Source organism: Oreochromis niloticus, unplaced genomic scaffold (genome assembly GCF_001858045.2).
Source record: "Oreochromis niloticus isolate F11D_XX unplaced genomic scaffold, O_niloticus_UMD_NMBU tig00008121_pilon, whole genome shotgun sequence".
NCBI classification, from domain to species: domain Eukaryota; kingdom Metazoa; phylum Chordata; class Actinopteri; order Cichliformes; family Cichlidae; genus Oreochromis; species Oreochromis niloticus.
In genome coordinates this window covers 48,320-69,631 of record NW_020328987.1, presented here as the reverse complement: position 1 = coordinate 69,631, position 21,312 = coordinate 48,320, and the positions used below count along the sequence as shown (strand labels likewise).

Sequence of the window (21,312 nt, the reverse complement as noted above, 5' to 3'; positions counted from 1 at the left end):
ATAGTCATATAAAAATAGTATTTTATATTCAATTCTGGATTTAACAGGAATCCAGTGGAGAAAAGTCAATATAAGAGAAAAATGCTCTGTCTTTCTGTTTCCTGCCAGTTTTTCTCTGAAGCTAAATGCTTTCCATGGAGTTTTTAGGACATCCTGATAGTCACAAATTACAGTAACAGGGAGGCGGCAAAGTCTTAAACAACAAATGGGCTCATCTGGGATTTGAACATAAGAAACTCAAACTGAGGATCATCCCCAAAAACCAACAAGTCACAGGAAACAGCCACATTCACCTTTTTAAAATCTCACATTTCAGTGCAACAGTTTCCAACAATGGCGGCCTCTACTAAGTTTAAATATTACTCTTATTTATCTTTCTGCGTCACAAAATAAACTTTTAACATATTTTCAGGTGAGAAAGTAGCCGTATAAACTTCAAATATCTATTTTGTTTATCAAGACATCGCATATTTGCAAAAGTGCTCCGACGTTTTCGGAGACGTCTGTTACCCAGTCATTATCGTGATGTGCTCGCGCCGATCCACATCACGTGGCTCTATACTTTCAGTTCTTTTGTTCATATTTAACACAATAAAAATGCAGACATAAGTGTGCACATTAGTTTTGACTGCTAGTGAAAATTGTTTTCTTTACAAATAACTCTCTCACTGAACTAACAGCCAATCACTCAACAGGTTTGCGCTCTCTGCTCATATTGCCTTCATATTAAATCATTTTGTGCTTTTTAAAGAACTTATTTTAACATTGCACTCAACAACAAACAAATCCTGCCTAACAACAAAAGTAACTTCAACGGTCAAACAGCATTATATTTCTTCAGGTCAATATACAGGCTGCAAGTAGGAGTGAGGTAAGTGGAGAGAGTCCCAGGTATTTAAACACCAGTGGGCTGTGTCCCTTAAAGGAATCCAGACACTCATCTTTCAAAGCTCCTTAGACTAACAGGCCCTGGATGACTGAGAACAGACAAAACTACTAACTTTTAGGCACTGCTGGGAGTTGAACCCAGGATCTCCTGTTTTCTAGTTTAACATTTACTAGACAGGCACTTTAACCAACTAAGCCACAGTGCCACATACGCTACCACACGGATGAGTACCTGATGAACACCGAGAAAACCTCCAAACATCAAACCAATTTGAGCCTAAACAGAAACACATGAAAGGCAGTCTTGTTTCTTATATTAATCACCAGAGGTTGTCGCATCAAAAGAGACGACACCTGTCAGCACGGATAAGATCTTGGAGAAGCTTACGGCTGCCGTGAACACTCAGAATAAGACCTCTGAGTGAAAATTGGATCACATCTTGGAGAAGCTCACTGCGGTCGTGAGTTCTCAGAATCTGCTCTTTGAGCACAAGAAGGACAACATCACGGAGCGTAAGTTTGATAACATCATGGAGAAGCTCACGGCTCTCCAACAGGAGATTGAGAGACCAGTGTCAGACTGTTAGAAGAGCTTTGAAATTCACATGAGTTGTTCGCACTAAAGTAAAAACCACCATCACTTCATGTGGCTACCACTTCGGCGCCAGCTGTGGTCTCAAGGCTGGAGCTGAACAAAAACACCCTGATAACAGACTGTGCTTAGACTGTTTCTTCCTATTCTAAGGCCGCCTGGGTTGGCTGGAAGACTGTTTACTTAGCCTGGCAGGGCGAAGGACACTGTCTCAGCTGAACTCTGGACACACACACACATACACATACACTGATACACACTCATCCCCCCTCCCTTTCCAAACGCCTTCCATGCTTGTCCCCTCCCGGGGAAGATGGCGGTCGACTGGACCAGCGCAGACATGCTGCAGGACCGGATGCACTGTCTACTCCGGCTCTCTATTACCCTTTACCCGCCCCTGTTGCTTGTCTTGTGTTTCTATGGTGTGTTGACAGTCATGTGCTTTTTGTGCTGAGGTGTTTTTTCTGTTATCAAACTGTTCTCCCTGTTGGAGCTCAGTCTGGGGGGAGTTCTTTTTTCTCCTCGTCTTTCCTCATGTTGTGTATTTTCCATTGTTATACCTCTCTGACCTGTCTTCCCCATGTGATGTTTGTGTAATGTATGTATGGTCGGAAGGGTAAGATGGCGCTGGTACGGCTGGCAGCCTTAACCCAATTTCCCTCGGGATGAATAAAGTATGATCAATCAATCAATCAATCAAAGTCAGGGGTTAAAAGTGGGACGGTGGTTTTGTTTTGCTAACTCTCCACGACACTCTAAACTTCAGGCAACTTCTATAAAATGTTTCAGTTGACAAAAAACAATTTTTTCTAAAACTTGGAAAGAAAAGGCAGCTTTGAAATCGGCCTATAATTAGCTAAAACTGTGTGATCAAGCCCAGGTTTCCTAAGCAGTGGCTGCACTACTGCATGTTTGAAAATTGCAGGAAACACACCAGAAGACAGACTGCTGTTAATAATGTCAAGGACAGACTGCCCTATACTAGGAAAGATTTCTTTTAACAATCGTGGAGGGAAAGGATCCTGGGGGGAACCTGAGGGGTTAATATGGCGCCCCACATCCTCTGAAATGGAGAGAGTCACAAGCTCAAACTGAGCAAAATCAGCAGTGCAAGGCACAGAGACAGAGGGCTCAGAGTCAGGAGCTGTGATAAGAGCCCTGGTGGTGCCGACCTTTTCAATAAAAGGCGATCATCATGTCTGGCGATTATACCTCAGCAGAGACTTTGTTTGGTGAATGACACAGGTCAGAAATAATATAAACAGAAACAAACTTGGGAGTGACAGACGAGCAACCACACACACCGGCGCCATCTTGTTACCAGTCAGGTGTGAAGAACAGTTAGACCAAAGGTTCATTCAAGACTTTTTATGTGAAGGGAAGGATTTTAAACTGGATTCTGGATTTATCAGAAAATCAGTACCATTCAATCTGTGTCAGCATGGCTGAGTGGTCTAAGGTGCTGTGTTTAGGTCACGGTCTCCCCTGGAGGTCTGGGTTTGAATCCACTTCTAGCAGTTTCTGCTTCCTTTTTTTTCTCGGTGTTCACATCTCCTCAGTCCTGAAATGGTCTGCTCACATTCACGTCCAGTCCAAAAAGGCTAGGCAAGCGCCTGTACCGTCTCCGACAACTCAGGAAGTTAGCAGGTTTTTCCAGTGGTCCTCAGAACTTTGTATTCAAGCGCTGTGGAGAGCATCCTCACACAGAACATCACATCCTGGTGTGGGAATAGCTGTCTCCAGGATTGAAAAGCAGAGTGATCCGTGCGTCAGAACACTGCTGCGTTACATATGCATACAGTATGATCCACAAATATAACTTCCCTACAGGACATTTACACCAGGAGATGTTGGTCCAGTACAGCTCAGATATTAAAGGACTCGTCCCATCCCAGTAACAAAATGTTTCAACTTCTGCAATCAAGCAGAAGGTTCCACACCATCGGGGCAAAAAGAGAGAGACTCAAGGAGGAGCTTCTATCCTCAGGCCATCCGAGTCCTAAATCAGAACATGCCCCCACTCCCCTCACAGCATCCATAAGTGACTGAAACAGGACCTTATATCAGTCTGTTCACACTACCCTGGTCGCATTACCGTTTACACTTCACTGGTCACTCTGTTGAATTGCTCTGTTTATATTACTCTGGTCACTTGTTTACTTGCACTGCTCTGTCAATATGTTGCTGTGCTAATATGGCACAAGACACTTAAACATTCCATTTGCACAATGTACATTTTCAGATTTTTGATTTAAAATTTCCAGACTTTTAAAATTAATTTACTTATTGTATATAATGTCTTTTTTTGCACAGTCAAAGGAGCAGTTCAGGAGACATTTCACTGTATTTTTTTGTAATTTAATGACTAAGCATGTGACAAATAAAAAATCTTGAGTCTTGAACATTATGCTCTCTCTTTCTAGGCCCTGCCTGTACTCTCGCTCCAGCATTTTGGATCAGCTGAAGGCTTTTGAGGGAGTTTTTATGACATCTGAAAAATAGCAAATTACAGTTGCCCAGGACTTCCATGAACAGTTCAACAGCAAAGCCCCAAAAACCAAACAGGCTCATCAGGGATTTGAACCCAGGACCGCTTACACCCAAGGTGAAAAGGGAAAAGCTTCCTTAGGCATTTTCCAGGTCACGGCGGAGGTGTACTTGCAGGCCGAGGAGGAGTGAGGTGCTGAGGCTGCTCCTGCTTCTCTCCAGCAAACCCCAGGTGGCTGCTCTCAAACCTGCCCACAGCAAAGAGGAGCAGCTTCAACTACACATGTTTCAGAGATTGTCACAAATAAGCTTCCGTCTAATTTTCAGATGATCACTTTTAATTTTAAATTAAGAACCAATTTAGGTGGGTTATTTAGAGCTTCCAATGAGGTGCATGTGTTTAGATCATGGCGGACAAAAAAGAGTACCTGAAGAAAAACCCTGCAACATGGAGCATGCACCCACCTGCAATCAACACAGTGGCATGAGCATATAGTCATACAGATGAGCATGACAGCGTCAAGCTTTATAACCAGAAACCTTACACCACAAATTAAGTCAAATTTTGACCCTAAAATCTGAATTTTGCAGTGGAAATCATCACATAATTTTTATTTGTAACATTTTATTTCACTTGGTACATAAGTTACATGTGTGTATAATGCACTGAAAGAGATTCCTTTGTGGTACTGAAGTACTAATGTTTACGGATGTTTATTTTTGGCCCTTTTGTGTGTCAGTAAAAACTGATGTGCGTTTTTTCACATGCATTTTGTTAATGTCGTGTCAGAGAGTTACACATTTATAATATATGATACATAACTGTGTATTGTAGCAGTTCTGTGTACAAGTTTGAATTGAATCCTGTTATTTAATCTAAAATATCTTATTAGGCCAACATGAATAACAAATAATTATCTTAGAAAAACCTGTTGGAGAATTCAAATGGTAAAAAAATATGAACAAGCCCATCATTCATATCAGATCTCTTAGCTGCCCCTGTATGAGGTACTATGGGAACATTTGTGGAACTGTAGAGATTCTTTCATATGGAGCCTAAACAACATGCAGCAGCGGAGAAGCTCTGTAGACAACAAGTGGGCTCGTCCAGGATTTGAACCCGGGACCTCTCACACCCAAAGCGAGAATCATACCCCTAGACCAACGAGCCACACAAACGTTCAAGCAAGTCTTTTTACACAAAGTCACACATCAGAGCAACTAGATGAAGAATGTGTGAAAGATTGTCTTGAATGCTCAGAGAATCATCTGTTTGTGTGCTTGATTCTAGTTTTTATTCTAGGATTAATTCCGTAGAGATTTATTGGATATACTGTAAGGACACATTCACAACTGTAGGTATATGATTCCCTCATCTTGTCCGTGTGGCCCTGGGTTCAAATTCCTAATGAGTTCCTGAAGTGACAAGCTTATTGACTGTGTTTACTCTTCTCTGTATTATTCTATTCATGAAGAATATAATCTGTGTTACAACTGTATGTAAATGTCTCACATACATCTTGTTTGGCCACAACTTTTACTTACCCATTCACCACTACAATCATTTAGTCCAGGACCACCCAGTCTGGGAGGCTGGGTGTGCAAAAACAAAAACAAGATCATTGGGACTAAATCCTGTGCTTTCCTGGACAACTCCTTGACAAAAGCTACTGCTCAGAATCTTGGGATAAATTTTGATCAGTCTCTGACTTTTGATGCTTATATCAAGTCTGTGACCTGCTCCTGCTTTTTTCATTTAAGAAATACTGCTAAACTTAGGACTATTGTCTCCATGGAGGTGAAATGGAGATGCTTGTCCATGCCTTCATCTCCTCCCGGTTAGACTATTGTAATGCACTCTTTTCCTGTCTGTCTAAGGCTACCTTAAATCGTCTTCAAGCGGTCCAAAATGAAGCAGCAAGGCTTTTACCCACAGTAATAATTTTGATGGATATTTCTCACTGACACACTTCTTTGACTTCCTCTAATAACAAATGATACTGTACTGCTTTCACGTCAAGTAGATATGTGTCAGATGTTCTTCATTGAACCTCCTTCTCTGGTTGTTTCATTCAAGCATTCATCAGTTACTCATCTGAGTGGCAGTTTATGTGGCACATTAGCTTAGTTGGTTAAAGTACCTGTCTTGTAACTGGAAAGTTAGAAAAGAGGAGATCCTGGGTTTAGCTCCCACCAGTGCCTAAAAGATAGAAGCTTTGACTGTTCTCAGTCATCCAGGGCCTGTTAGTCTAAGGAGCTTGAAAAGATGAGTGCCTGGGTTCCTCTGAGGGACAACTCCTACTGGTGTAGAAATACCTGGGACTCTGCAGCATTTCATTTTAGCAAGGGTCTCAAACTCGCGGCTTCCCTCACTCCTACTTGTGGCCCATATATTGACCTGAAGAAATATAATGCAGTTTGGCCATTGAAGTTCCTTTTTTTTGTCAGGGAGTATTTATTTGTTGTTGAGTGCAATGTTAAAATAATAAATAATAAAAACACAAAATGATTTAATATGAAGGCAATATGAGCAGAGAGCACAAACCTGTTGAGGGATTGTCTGTGTTAGTTTAGTGAGAGAGTACAGACTCTAATGATATTGATATGGTAACAGTAAAGACAGTTATTGATGGTATTGTAAAACCATTAAAATATATATTCAACTTGTCATTTCAAAAAGGGGTTTTTCCACAAAAAATGAAAGTTGCTAAAGTTATTCCCATTTACAAAACCGGTGAAAGGCATCATTTTACAAACTATAGACCAGTGTCAATACTCTCCCAGTTCTCTAAGATACTGGAAAAACTTTTCATAAAAAGATTTGACAGTTTTGTGGAAAAATATGAATTACTGACAGATAGTCAGTATGGGTTCAGAAGCAACAGATCAACAGCTTTGGCATTGATAGATTTAATGGAAAAGATAACGGAATGTATGGATAATAAGAGGTTTGCGCTTAGCGTTTTCTTAGATCTAAAGAAGGCGTTTGATAGTGTTAATCATGAAATTCTATTAAAAAAACTGGAAAGGTACGGGTTTAGGGGAGTGGTTTTGGAATGGTTAAAAAGCTATGTAGGGAATAGGCAACAATATGTACAAATAAATGAATATAAATCTAATTTGATGGATATAGCTTGTGGAGTACCCCAAGGTTCAGTATTGGGTCCAAAAATGTTTATTATGTACTTAAATGATATCTGCAGAGTATCGCAGATTTTAAAGTTTGTAATATTTGCGGATGACACAAATATAATGTGTTCAGGTGTGGAATTGCCACAGGTTTTGGAGATGATCACACAGGAATTAACAATATTAAAGAAGTTGTTTGATATAAATAAATTATCATTGAATCTAGATAAAACCAAATTTATGTTTTTTGGAAACCAAAAGAAAAACATCAAAATAGAAATATGTGTTGACAATGTATATTTAGAAAGAGTAAATGAAATAAAATTTCTTGGTGTGATCATTGACCACAAGCTCTGTTGGAAGCCACACATTACTTATGTTCGGGGGAAATTGGCACGGGGCATTGCCGTCCTGGGGAAAGCAAAGCATATGTTGGATCAGAAAGCACTGCACATTTTATACTGTGCTTTACTACTGCCGTATATGAGCTACTGTGTAGAGGTCTGGGGAAACACATACAAAAGTAACACACAAACAATAACTATAATACAGAAAAGGGCCATTAGATTAATAAATAATGTGGGGTACAGGGACCATACAAATGCACTCTTTGTCAAAATGAAAGCTATTAAATTCCAAGACTTGGTGGAGTTTAAAACAGCGCAAATAATGTATAAAGTAAGAAATAAATTGCTTCCAAAAGAAATCTGTAAATTGTTCATAGAAAGAGAAGGTGGGTATAACTTAAGAGGGAAATGGAATTTAAAAATACAAAGTGCTAGAACAACTTTAAGAACTATGTCTATCTCAATTGCAGGAGTTAAAATATGGAACAGTCTAACAGAAGAAATAAAAGAAAGTAAAAACATAAATCAGTTTAAAATAAAATATAAAAAACAAATTTTAAATAACTATAAGAATGAAGAAAACGGGGTTAACCCAGGACGGTAATGTCGCTGGAAATGGTGTTGTGGTTCTTTTTGGGTTTTTTGTTTGTTTTTTTTGGTTTGTTTGTTTTTCCATAACTTGTGTATCTGCAAATATACTCATTCTGTATTTTTCATATGAAAGAAACTATACTGTGGTGGGGCTTGCTTATTTCTTGTTTTTGATTTATTTACGTTTTATTTTGTTTTGCTTTTTTTTTTAACTTTTGTTTCATATGTTGATTGTTTAATTTAAGACTAAAAGAAAATTAAATGAATGAGAGGTAAAACTTGAGGGGGTAGGGACAAATAAGTAAATACTTCTGCCTACTCCTTTTCAAACAAATAATGAAATGATATTTTATAATGATTGCGAAGACACATGTTTGAAATGTTTGAAATAAAAATGAACTGAACTGAACTGAACTGAACTAAAGAAAACAAAGCTAATATGTACACTTATGTCTGCATGTTTATTTTTAAATATGAACAAAATTATAGCAGAAGTGCTGCCATGTGTCTGGTCAGAAAGAGAGTACCAATTTGATTATTTTGTAGTTCAATGAAAGGTTTCGTTGTTTTTCTTTCTCTTCTTCCTTTGTACATTGTCTTTTACTTTTGCATCTCGTGGTCTTGTTACATATTTTAATTGTGCAAGCAACTGTAGAATAACAACAAAAGTTCTAAGTCTTTTGTCTTGTTATACAATTATACGATTGTTATAAGATTTGAAATGTAAAACAAACTCAACACCACATTTTCAGAAATATGGGTGTTTTCTTTTTTGTTTATTTGGGGGGTTTTGTACTACTTGAACACTAAAGTGGTCCACACATGAGATGACAGTGCCAGCAGTGGCCCACAGCTCATTGAAGTTTGAGACCACTGCCCTAGACCAACGAGCCACAGGTAAGAAGCAGTTTTAACAATGTTGAATGTCAGAGCAAATCGATGAAGCACGAGAGAAGAACGTATGAAAGATTGTGTTGAAATGTCCTGGAGCTGTATGTGAGGCATTCAGGGAACATCGGTCATTTATGTGGAGAGAAATCTGTCTCAAAAGTGTTACAAATGCATACAGTATGATCCACAAATATAAACTAAGATTTAAAAAATATGTGCAGTGATTGATGTGCTTTCAGGAATGTGCTTCAATCCACACACAAATACAAAACAATCTGACCAGACGTACAACTGTTTCACAAACTCTATAAAGCATTCACACTCCAATGGATGCATCAGAAAGCAATTTGGGATTATAATCTTGTCCAAGGATATTTGGCTTGCAGACTGGAGCAGCCAGGGATCAAACCAGAAAACTTTCTGATCAAAAGCTGACTTGTGCTAAATCCTGAACGGCAGCCGCCCCATTTTAGCCATCCAAGATTAGATGGCACATTCTTTAATTACAGAGTTAGGGATTATTACATGGAACTCAAAATAAGTGTTGAACCCATCTCGTGTCCTGTGTCTTCTAAAGCTGTCTGTACTTTTACCTCCAAAGTTCATCAGCAAACAGTTTGCAGGCCTGTAATTATCAGGCTGTACTCAAGCCCTTGAATTCAACCTAAAAGCTGTGCTGTCATACAGAACCAATGAGACAGCTGTGATTTCTGGACTCGAAGTAAATAATCCTGAATCAATTTATACAACATCAGTTTGTTTGTTTTCCTTTTATAACAAATAGTTTGAGCCATATAATTAATACAGAAGTGATATGGAAACATATTTACAATCCAAAGTCAGAGTAACGGTTTTCAGTAGCACAGTCTTTTATTTACAGTCTGCTTCTCCTGGTGGTAAACCTCTATCACATGTTTGGATTAAAAATACAGGGCCTACATAGCTGCTGGTTCCAGCTTAAGCAATATTTTAAAAAATACTAAATTCTTCATTGATTTGAGCTTTGGGGTTTGCTATACACTGGCAGAAAATTGTAGAGTAAATGGTGAAAACAAAGAAACCAAATCACAGATCCTTGAATTCCATCTTTTTTATTAACAGAAACTCCAACAAATTAGTGGTCAATTGATGACGTTTAGGATATGAACAGTCCAGTCCAGCAGGTGGCGGTAATGCGCCTTAAAGCTTTAACCGCCAAAAAATACAAAAGCAGAAGAAGAAGAAGCCGAGTTCCCGCTTTATGGCGTTTTTCTCTCAGTTTATTGTCAAGACTGATTTAAAGGTAAGCACCCAGCTAACGTTAATTTGAGTTTAGTTAATCTTGAGTTTAGCTCCTGAATGAGGCTTTCTGTTGCTCTCCTCGGTATCTGTTCTCAAGTTTTTGTGAACCAGTTGAAAAAAAAATCTGACTAAATTGACTCAAGCTGCTTTAAACTAATTCACAGAAAGATATTAGCAAAAGATTATGAAACACAGAGAAGAAAATAATTTTATTACAAGAAAGCTTTTAAATGAGCTCATTGTAATCAGAGTTTCTGTTATTTTATTAGTCTGTTATTAAGCGCTACTTAGCATCTCTGTGGCACCTGCACAGTTTATTAATGCAGCTTGCTAACCAAGCTAGCTAGCGCCACCCTTCATCCATATAAGGTCACTTCCAAAGGACCCAACATGTTGGCGTTAAAAGTGCTATAATGACATACATTTATGAGAAATGAAAAAATTAATGTATTCCAGGCTAAAACACAGCTGCCTTCATCAGTGCAAAGTTGTGTCGGCCCCATGTGATTGTTAAAAATGGCCTCACTCTGAGAGGTCCATCATTAGAATCATTTCAAAGATGATTTGATATAGTCTGATCAGTATTCAGTAAATGAGCCTGATTAACTGAGAGGAAAATAATAATGATAGGCCAGAGATACCAGAGATGCATTTTTAAAACAAATACAGCCTCAAATCCTAAGAGGGGATCTGTGTTGTAGTTTTATCACATTTAAATATACTGCAGATTTTTTAAAGCGCCAAACAAAACTGAAATGGAGGAACAAAGATAAATAGAATAGAATAGAATAGTCTTTTATTGTCTTTGTACATATTCAGCTAAATTGTGGGTGCTCCATACCAACTGTGCATGGAAAACAATATAAATAGTAAGACAGTAAGAATAAATAACATATAAGAGGAGTATATACAAAGAGGACAGGTTGCAGAATGTTTGAAAGTAGTGCAATGGACTTGATACAAGTATAGAATCGGAGTGTGACTGAGTGATGAGGGTTACTCAGATCATGGCTCAGATTTCTACACCCACTCAGATAGGATAATCTTCCACGGCACACCTGATCATTTCTCACGGCACACGTATGTGCCGCGGCACAGTGGTTGGGAAACACTGTACTCGTTTATGCAGCTCCATTGATTGTTTTGTTTTTGTTCTTGGCCAGGGCATTTTTTAAAGAGGAATTGCTCTCCTGATACTGGTGTGCCATACTGTTGAATTTGGTATCAGTGCTCAAACCTTTTGTGTTTGTTTCAAACAAGTTGCCCACCCAAGGAAGCTAAAATTTGTTCTGTGTGTTCTCAGATGAACACAAGAGACACTTTGACTCTTCAGTGCAGTGTGGAGCCTAACAAAGATCTGTTTTGTGTCCCAGCTGATCAGCAGGAGGAGAAGAGTCTGACGGAGCAGCAGAGGAAATTTCAGCTACTTGGACTCAGCTCAGCCACTGCAGAGAAAACAATGAGTTCGACACAGAAGGTGACAGATACTAGTGTTAAGAAATACTCCATTAAAAGCTGAAGTACTGATATATATTTTATGCTAAACTAACTGAACCTTGTGCAATATTAATGTAATGTAATAATCATGTAATAATACAATGGCTACATTGTAGAGGGTGACTTTGCCTCTAAAGAGGAAAATGGGCAGGGAAGAGGTTAAAGTGGGATTCAGCAGGATTCAACCCTAAAATCAGCTGTAGTGGCTCAGTGTGGGGAAGAGAATCACAGCTCACAATAATTTCTATTGAGAGCTCCAATAGATTTTTTTAATGTACAGGCTGTGATCAGCTGGCCTGCTGCTCTCTGTGAATTCAACCAGATGTCAGCAGATGTTTCATGAGTTGTCCTGGCTGATTTCCATCCTCTACACCAGCGGTCCCCAACCTTTTTTGCGCCACGGACCAGTTTATGCCCGACAATATTTTCACGGACCGGCCTTTAAGGTGTCACGGATAAATACAACAAAATAAAACTAGTACCGGTACCGAAAAAAAGAAGATTTATTCATAACACACGTGAAAAGACCCAGGAAAACCGAGTTAACGATAAAAACAATAACAAAATAACGTTGAAAACTGATAAAAACCCTGAAAAACATACATTTCACACCTGAGCCTCAACTCTCGCAGCCCGGTACCAAACGACTCACGGACCGGTACCGGTCCGAGGCCCGGGGGTTGGGGACCGCTGCTCTACACTGACAGTACACTGTCTTTATATTAGACACTATACTGTTGGTATGTGGGTGGAGCTCAGTGAATGAATGTCAGCATCATGAGCTTAAGTTTCAGTTAATCTCTGCTACACTTGATGTAACCTAACTCTGACATGAGCACCAGTCACATACTGTTCTTTACTTTAAATCCATCACAGTACAGTAAACTTACCTGCTTGTCCTGCACTAACCTGCAGAGGATTTTACTGCAGGCTTTAAATCACACTGGGAGACAAACTGCACACAAACAGTTTGTGTGTTTGCTGATGTTTGTTGGGCTGATAGAAATGCTGCATTTGAAATTACCTGCCACATAAAAAATATTACTCGATTTATTCTCGCTTGGCTTCTGTATTGCTAGCTAGATGTTGAAATACTGCGACTGCAACTTATCAGCACCTGCAGTCGTTCAGGTGCTGTGCCAAAAAACATAAACGCTGGCCCATTTTAACCCCTGACTAAGGCACACAGTTTTGCCTCTTTAATCTCTTATGATTAGTACATGATCAGGATTGGATTTCATGTGTTACTGTTTAGGCTCAAATCGATTTGATCTTTGATGCCCGCAGTGATGAAATAACTCCCCTCAAATGGCTTAAACCAGAAGTTACAAGCCTGTTTTGAAAATGTAAGGAGTAGAAAATACAGATATATATTTTTTTAATGTAGGGAGTAAAAGTTAAAAAACCCTCAGGTTACAATCAGACTCTGACATCATTCTTCACTGAACCAAGCTAGTAACTGTTACATTTGATTTATTATCATTGAATAAATTAGACAATTATAGAAATATATAATAGAAAACAGCAACAGGAAATATAAAAAATATAAAAAAGTACAGACCTGGTAAACATTAATTACTAATCTGAGTGTTAGCTTTAATATTTGTGTACAAGCAGGAGGGATGGGCATGATTTTAGAGTGTTTGAACAGTGATTAATTATCTTTAACACCAGGTTGGATGTAATGTGTTACTACTACCAGTAGGTGGGGATAAGAGACCTTTAAGGTGTTTGGTGCCACACTCCACCTTCAGGTTTAAAACTAGTGTTAATGGAGGGAGTTTGACGCTTCAGTTTGTTCAATGAATGCATTTCACTCACTGCCTCTGTTTGTATCTCTGTCACTGCAGGACCAACATGGACCGAGAAGTCAGCGCTCTCAGGAGGCCGACAAACCTCACAGAAGAAAGAGAGAGAAAAAATACACCTGTGACGAGTGTGGGAAGGATTTTACGAGGAAGTCTGAACTAAAACAACATCAGCTCATCCACACTGGAGAGAGACCGTTCAGCTGTGACTTGTGTGGAAAGTCGTTTTCCTGGAAGAAAAACCTAAAAAGACACCAAATCCTCCACAGTGGAGTTAAAGCTTACAGCTGTGATCAGTGTGGTAAAGCTTTTACTCAAAGTAGCAACTTACAGAGTCATCTAGTTACCCACTCTGGAATTAAGGCGTACAGCTGTGACATCTGTGGAAAAACTTTCAGCCAGCTACGGAGCCGAAATACACACCTACGCATTCACTCCAGAGAAAATGTGTACTGGTGTGATCAGTGTGGCAAATACTTTACAACAGACGCACAGTTACAACAGCACATGTTTACCCACACTGAGGAGAGACCTTATCAATGTGACCTGTGTGACAAGACTTTTAAAGCTCCGAGTCACCTGAGACGACACCAACAGATCCACACCAGAAAGAGACTCTACAACTGCAGTTACTGTGAGGTATGTATTTATATTTTTATCTTGTAAGTTCAGTCTGACTGTTTGGAACAAGTCTGCTCATTAAATTGTGTTAGCATGTTAGCACTTCTACTGCACCGAAGAGTAGCTCTGAGCCATTATTCAGATTTTCATTTCATTTAAGTGTAAGTCAGATGTTACTGTAATATTAAATAAGTATTACTGTAGTATTATGGTGGTAGTATTGTAGTTATTGTAGCCCAGTAAACTGAGTGTGTTAATCGAAACAGTAAAATGTAATTGGACGTCTGCAGAGATGCTCTTTATTTCAGGTGATGTTCAGGATAAAAGTGTTGAAGGACTGACTTACACTGTCTTTGTGTCTTTGTTTAGAAGCAGAGCGACACAGATGGATCCACTTCTCAACCCTGTCATCGCTGTGGTGGTGGGAAAGACTTTCGTTGTGACATCTGTGGAAAAACTTTCAGTCAGCAAGCCGGCCTAAAAATACATCAACGTAAACACACTGGAGACAAACTGAAATACTGCAAAGAATGTGGGAGAAGCTTCCCCACATCAAGTAAATTAAAACGACATGAACTCTCTCACAGTGGGGTCAAAAAGCACCTCTGTGATCAGTGTGGGTCATCCTTCACCACTGCAAGTGACCTTAAAACACACAAACGAGTCCACACAGGAGAGAAACCATACAAGTGCAGACACTGTGACAAAAGCTTCTCACGTACAGGTCATCGTAACAAGCATGAACGTACACACATGGAAGGAAACTACAGCTGTGAGCAGTGTGACAAGAGCTTCAGTAATCTCAGTTCATACTCCGCACACAAACGATCCCACGTTACTAATAAACTGTTTCACTGTTACCAATGTGTCAAAACATTCACTTCATTATCTGCTCTGTGCAAACATCAGCGCGATCACGCAGGGCTGAAATCATTTCCATCACAGGACGACAGCGAATCTGAAGAGAGAGAAACATCCTCTTCTGGTTTCAGAGTCCAACTTAAAACCCTGGAGATCAGGCTCCACAGAGTTCAGATCGGCTCTCCTTAAAGTTCAAATGAGGCTATGAATCAAACTGTTCCTGTAGTTCCATTTTAATATTTATAAACTTTTCTTCTGTAGTGTTTGTGTTCAGTGGTTACCTTTTTTTTTCAGTGGTTTGATGAAAAATCAGTTTCCTGTTGTTCAAGTTTTTATGGAATGTATTTTATTAAAGTTCTTAAAGTTCTTTTTGAGTTCTTTTTGTTTAAGTTCTTAAATAAAGTTAAAAAAAAAAGTTAAATAAAGAATTGGTTTAACGACAAAGATTTTGAGCCATGACGTCATTTCCTGTATTTCAGAGTAAAGACTGAAGTGACAAATGGAAACATGTTTACAGTCATGGAATAAACACCGATGGGTCACATGTAGGAAGTACTATTGCTGACCTGATAGACTCGACCTTGTTTACAAAGAAAGAAAGGAACTGATTACATGTGTCAGCAGAGGCTTCAGGGTTGTTTAGAGTAGAGCTGATAGTCTTAAAGAGAACACGGGGATTATGACAATTTAACACAATGATCTGAGAAAAATCTGTTTCTCTCATTTTCACTGTATTCTGATCAAATTTCCAACATTCTTTTAACATTTCAAAAGAAATCTGCAATTTGTCTTTCTTCCACTTTCACTTTGCTCTCCTACACTGACGCCTGACTGCTCGGGTGGATTCATTTAACCAGGGCTGTGGAATACGTTTTGGGCGCCTGGTTTTTAATGTGTTCACAGTGTTTAGGGTCTGAGTACAGGTTTCCTGGAACTACAAAAGCAGCTCATCTGGGGTGGACCCAGTCATATCCATCTAATAGACTCCAATTTGTTCATGTAAATGGAGAGTTGTCTTCACACACTAAGGTCAACTATGGTGTTCCACAGGCTTCAGTGCTAGGACCAGTTCTGTTTACATTATACATGCTTCCCTTAGGCAGTATCATTAGAAGACATAGTATACATTTTCACTGCTATGCTGATGACACTCAGCTCTATCTATCCATGAAGCCAGGTATCACACACCAATTAGTTAAACTGCAGGAATGTCTTAAAGACATAAAGACCTGGATGGCCGCTAACTTTCTGCTTCTTAATTCAGATAAAACTGAGGTTATTGTACTCGGCCCTGAAAATCTTAGAAATATGCATCTAACCAGATTCTTACTCTGGATGGCATTACCTTGGCCTCCAGTAACACTGCGAGGAATCTTGGAGGGATTTTTGACCAAGACATGTCCTTCAATGCACATATTAAACAAATATGTAAGACTGCTTTCTTCCATTTGCGCAACATCTCTAAAATTAGAAATATCCTGTCTCAGAGTGACGCTGAAAAACTAGTTCATGCATTTATTACTTCCAGGCTGGACTACTGTAATTCATTATTATCAGGATGTCCTAAAAACTCGCTGAAAAGTCTTCAGTTAATCCAAAATGCTGCAGCAAGAGTACTGACAGGGACTAGAAAGAGAGAGCATATTTCTCCTGTATTGGCTTCCCTTCATTGGCTTCCTGTTAAATCCAGAATTAATTTCAAAATCCTGCTCCTCACATACAAGGTCTTAAATAATCAGGCCCCATCTTATCTTAATGACCTTGTAGTACCATATCACCCTATTAGAGCACTTTGCTCTCGCACTGCAGGCTTACTTGTTGTTCCTAGAGTATTTAAAAGTAGAATGGATTAAAGTTTTTCCTTCCTGCTGTCGCCAAAGTGCTTGCTCATAGGGGGTCATATGATTATTGGGTTTTTCTCTGTATCTATTACTGTACGATATACTGTATAATATAAAGCGCCTTGAGGCGACTGTTGTTGTGATTTGGCGCTATATAAATAAAATTAAATTGAATTGAAATTGAATGTGTCATTACAGCTGAACTTTGACAAACGTCCCTGCATTGTACAGTAACAAAGGCTGTCGCAGAGCGTGGTATCTTTAACATGTTTAATGGTTTTATTCTGTGACACTTCCTTTCAACAGAGCTCCTGTTTGCTGGTCAGGTGACCGTACATCAAACTGAGCCCTACAGCAGCATCACCATAAGCTCTGCTAAGCTCACGATGGCTGCCTGAACACACCTGCAGCATCCAGCTAAAACCCAGTAGAGACTCAGCTCATGTGAACACAAATCCAGTTTTTAATCAATAACATATGAAGATAATTATGTGAATGACTTTTAATTAACATGAGCCTTTTTTGTAAAACAAAATAAAACAATGTTTCATGTTTTAATGCTTGGAAATTCAGTATTTTTAAGGATATTTTTAAAAATGTTATCCTGCTCATGTGGTTCAGATTTATTGCTTATATGATTATATTTTCAGGTGTTTAGACAGAGAGTGTTGAGGTTTGGACTGAGTGGTGTTATTAGAGCGTTTTTTTTTAATCTTCTCTGTGAATTTTTATCCTTTTTAATATTTTTAACTCCACTTTTATACAATTTGTATCTGCTGTGTTAAATTTTAGCTCTTTAAACACTTAAATAAAATGTTACTTATTCTTTGCATCTCAAAGGATTGGACTTCTCTTACTTGTCATTCGATGACTGAGCCACTGAGAAAATAAGCAGCCCACAGATCAGTCTCTCTCTTTCAGATTCTGCATATCCTGTAGAAACATGCTGCATATAGAAATGACTGAAATGTGAAATGTTACAGAGGCTTTATCTCCTGTCTGTGACGGGACCAGATGGTGCCTCGCTGGCAGAAAAACTCCTCTGTGACCTCATGGCTCAATAACGATATAAGTGCTTGCTTGTCAAATAGCTCGATGTGGCCAAGATGATAAGTGTACAGGACAGCACACACAGTGTGCCTGGTGTGATGCTACACGTCCTGTGTTTGTGTCCTACAGCAGCAGGATTGAAACTTGCAGTTGGAATGCATTTTCTTCTTTACAGCTGAAAACGCTGTGATGTGAAAGACTGCTGCTCACCTCAGCTGTCAGAGGGCACACGGGGAAGACTGACGATGATAAGTGGAGGACTAGATATGGTGGATGGATTATCTCATTAGGTAGTCATGAATGTGTTGTTTACATTGAACCTGAAGTGACCTTGTAGCTTTTTCACTTCCTTTCTTGTCACAGAGTTCACTAATTTAGCCTGAAATCACCAATCAGTTAAAAAGATTAAATATATAACACACTGCACATAGATGAGGTCACAGTCTACCTGATTTAAAGGAACAGGCTGGCCTGCTCACACCTGGCCCTAACAACACCACCATCCGTGCATCACCCTTGTGACAGTCTAATGAACCTAACATGTGAGTGACACATAACACACATTCACACTGGCTGCATATATCAGCCCGGAGGGCAGAGCAGAACTCTGTATCAATCAGACGCACTCACATATTCAGGCTTTCCAGAGGCGTTTACCATCAGAAGAAGCAGAACACCGAATCATCAGCACCCCGCAGAAGAACACAGCAAGCAACAAATCTAACAATAAAGACGTGCTGGAGCCAAAAGGTGCAGATAGCGAGTTTTAAAAGATAACGCACAGGACCAAAGGGGGAGAGGGTAAAAACCCACTGCCTCCCGAGATAAAGATCAGCAAGTCAAACTGGTAGCAGACGACACGAAACGCTCTCTGGAGGAGGCGGCGACTGTGGAGCAGGCCGACGGAGAGGCGGATCGGCAGACAGGAAGCTCCCGGGGTCCCACAACAAGATGTTGTGCGTCAGACTGGAGCAGGATATCCCATGTTGGTGACACTGCCCATCGAGGTACAGCCCAACTTGGCAAACCAACCCTTCCCTTTCTTGGACACCACACTGGCTGATCTGGGCATCCAAGAGTGAGTCTCACTCCGTGTGGGCACGTTTTTTGGTTTTTGTTTGTTTTTTTAAGAAGCAATTGTATTTATATATTCAGGTCAGAGGTGAAGGAGAGGGTGGTTTGGGTTGACACCAAGAAGACCCAGGTGAAGAACAAAGCAGGGAAGCTGGAGGAGAAAGAGATCACCATCCTAGAGGTACGGCGGTGAGATCCAACTGCAGGCATGTGGTGTGATGGCAGTCTGTGGAAATCAGGTGACAGTGAGAGCAACTTGATTTTCCTATTTTGTCCTTCAGATACGAGTGAAAGCCCAGAAGCCAGGAGACAAACAGCTCCAGGAGGTCCTGTACAGCACCGAGGACCACACTGACCGCTCCTTCTGCTGCACTTGAATGGATATCCTGCCCCAGAAACAGACGTGTGCAGGTCTGGAAGCAGTTTAAATCCCATACTTTTTTGATCTGTGAGGCTCTTAATGTCACGTCTGCTGCCATTAAAGTCAGCTCAGGGTTTCTTGATTCTGATTTTTCTTTGCTGTGTCACTGTTAGCTCTGCATCGCCATGCCCTCCATAAAAGCCACTCCCCCTGCAGTGTGCAGCGACCTCTCAGATAACGGGTGACTTGTCAGACTCATGTGGATCACAGTGGTGTGCCACAGCCTGAGGCAATGATAAAAAAATCGTACCAAACATTACGTCAGCGTCCAAATAAAACTTCACTCCTCAGTGCTGTCAGGAATCAGGTCCACTTTTCAAAATGACAATTATTCATTTACTCTTGGACTGACACCCATGCAGATGATTATGGTGCTGGACACTGAAAACAAGCTGCCGGGCTTTAGTCAGGCTCAGGGACAACAGGAGATCTGAGGAGCAACACAATGAGTACAACTAAAAATGAACAAACTTAACATCTGATTACCTTTTTTTGTATGAAAAGTTTAACATGAACGCTCCAACTGTTCACAGCAAAGCTTATTATGACAAGACTGCTTTGATTTAGTGATGTCAAAGTGTTATCACTTCATACTTCTGAACTGACATTAGCTGCATTGCATACCTTGTTAGAATTACACTGTTGAAACATTTGTAAAAAGCTTCTGTCCTTGTTAATTTATGTTTTGGGATAAGTTCTTGGGCTGTGTAAGGTCACAGGTTGCATTTCTGAGCAGAGTACTAAAGGTAAAGTAAGTCTTTTCAAAACTAACCATTCAGCATGTGTACAAACAGTGAGAAATCTCTGATTAAAAACAGTTTGAAGGAGCAAAAACACACATGTTTCTCCACAGGTTAAAGCCCGCTGACTCCCAAAGGACAATGGGAATGAAAAACTCTCCTTAGCAGATTAAATCCATTACTTCACACTCTTGAGAACAAAGAAAGAAGTGTGTCCAAACTGTGTAAAGAACAGCAGCAGCGCTTTACAGTGAAGCAGGAAATCAAAATACAAAACACAGGATGGTGAACCCGAACTCCTAACATAAGAAAAAGTAAACACAGCATGCACGTTAACAAGGGTCTCTGCTCTGCAGGAAGTGAGGTCACAGCTGCTTGGACCTCAGCACTGTGGTTCTGCTCAAACTTTCTCATGAGTGCTGCTGAAATGTTCTGGCTTTCTGTGGAGGAGAAACAAACTGAGAGTTAGAGGTCAACACTGGAGACAGATCACTACAAAAGAACCAAATACTGATGAGAGTGCTGTGCAGGATGCTAAGAGACATCTGAGCTCTGAGTCACGAGGTTTATTCAAGGGAATTTTAACATGCAATCTGATAAGTTATTCTGCATGTGGCCATAGAAATCTTCACCTTTATCAACATCCTTGTTGCCCACGACATGACTGGAAGCAGCAACTATGGGTTTCATTAAATTCACGACTTGATAGAGATAAAAAAAATAAATAAAAACATTTAAGAAAAAAAAGTGTAATTAAAAATATTTTTTAAAATTTAGGGACAAAATGCACAATGTGAGGAAGTTCAAGATTTACATCAGAGCATGTCAAAGTTTCTGCATGTGTTGGATTGTAAGAATAAATGATTTAACATTTAATAAAAGAAATGATTAGTCGGAAGTTTTTCCTTACAAAGCATCTTTCTAAACATGTGAACAGCTGCTCTTTAATAATCAATGTGAATCGAAGGCTTCTTTCAACACAAAATAAATGTAAGGAAACACACTTTACTGTTTCTACAGTTGACAACGAGCTTGGACCACAGTGATCTAAACTCATCCTCTACATTGGAAATGTAAACAGATGTAAATGTGGTTTTGACTGTACCAGAGCAGGGCTGTGTGTGTAGAGCACAGCCAGGCAGCTGAACACTGTATTGTTCTCTTCTTGGTCCTCTTTGAGTGGGAGACGAGCC

The 21,312-nt window shown here is 39.7% G+C and overlaps 1 protein-coding gene, 1 long non-coding RNA gene and 2 other non-coding genes across 4 annotated transcripts; 2 read left to right on the top strand and 2 right to left on the bottom strand.

Moving 5' to 3' along the window:
* Nucleotides 1-1,005: 1,005 nt before the first annotated feature.
* On the bottom strand, nt 1,006-1,094 carry trnat-agu (transfer RNA threonine (anticodon AGU)). Its single transcript is given in 2 exon segments — nt 1,006-1,041; nt 1,057-1,094. It is a non-coding gene; the product is annotated as a tRNA-Thr (tRNA).
* A 3,972-nt stretch (nt 1,095-5,066) lies between these two features.
* On the bottom strand, nt 5,067-5,138 carry trnap-ugg (transfer RNA proline (anticodon UGG)). Its single transcript has one exon. It is a non-coding gene; the product is annotated as a tRNA-Pro (tRNA).
* Nucleotides 5,139-13,869: 8,731 nt separating this feature from the next.
* LOC112845616 (oocyte zinc finger protein XlCOF19-like) lies at nt 13,870-15,375 on the top strand. Its single transcript, XM_025905037.1, has 2 exons — nt 13,870-14,150; nt 14,502-15,375. Exons 1-2 carry the CDS (start codon nt 14,019-14,021, stop codon nt 15,180-15,182), a joined length of 813 nt encoding a protein of 270 aa, XP_025760822.1. The 5' UTR covers nt 13,870-14,018; the 3' UTR covers nt 15,183-15,375.
* Nucleotides 15,376-18,864: 3,489 nt separating this feature from the next.
* LOC112845617 (uncharacterized) lies at nt 18,865-19,489 on the top strand. The gene is made up of 3 exons (XR_003218476.1): nt 18,865-18,962; nt 19,040-19,139; nt 19,240-19,489. It is a non-coding gene; the product is annotated as an uncharacterized LOC112845617 (long non-coding RNA).
* The last annotated feature ends 1,823 nt before the right edge of the window (nt 19,490-21,312 follow it).

What these genes read in the sequence shown, in the direction of transcription:
- LOC112845616 (XM_025905037.1), top strand. Translation starts at nt 14,019, where the DNA reads ATGTTTACCCACACTGAGGAGAGACCTTATCAATGTGACCTGTGTGAC. An exon ending in ACAACTGCAGTTACTGTGAG is followed by an intron (nt 14,151 to 14,501) that starts GTATGTATTTAT and finishes GTCTTTGTTTAG; the next exon opens with AAGCAGAGCGACACAGATGG.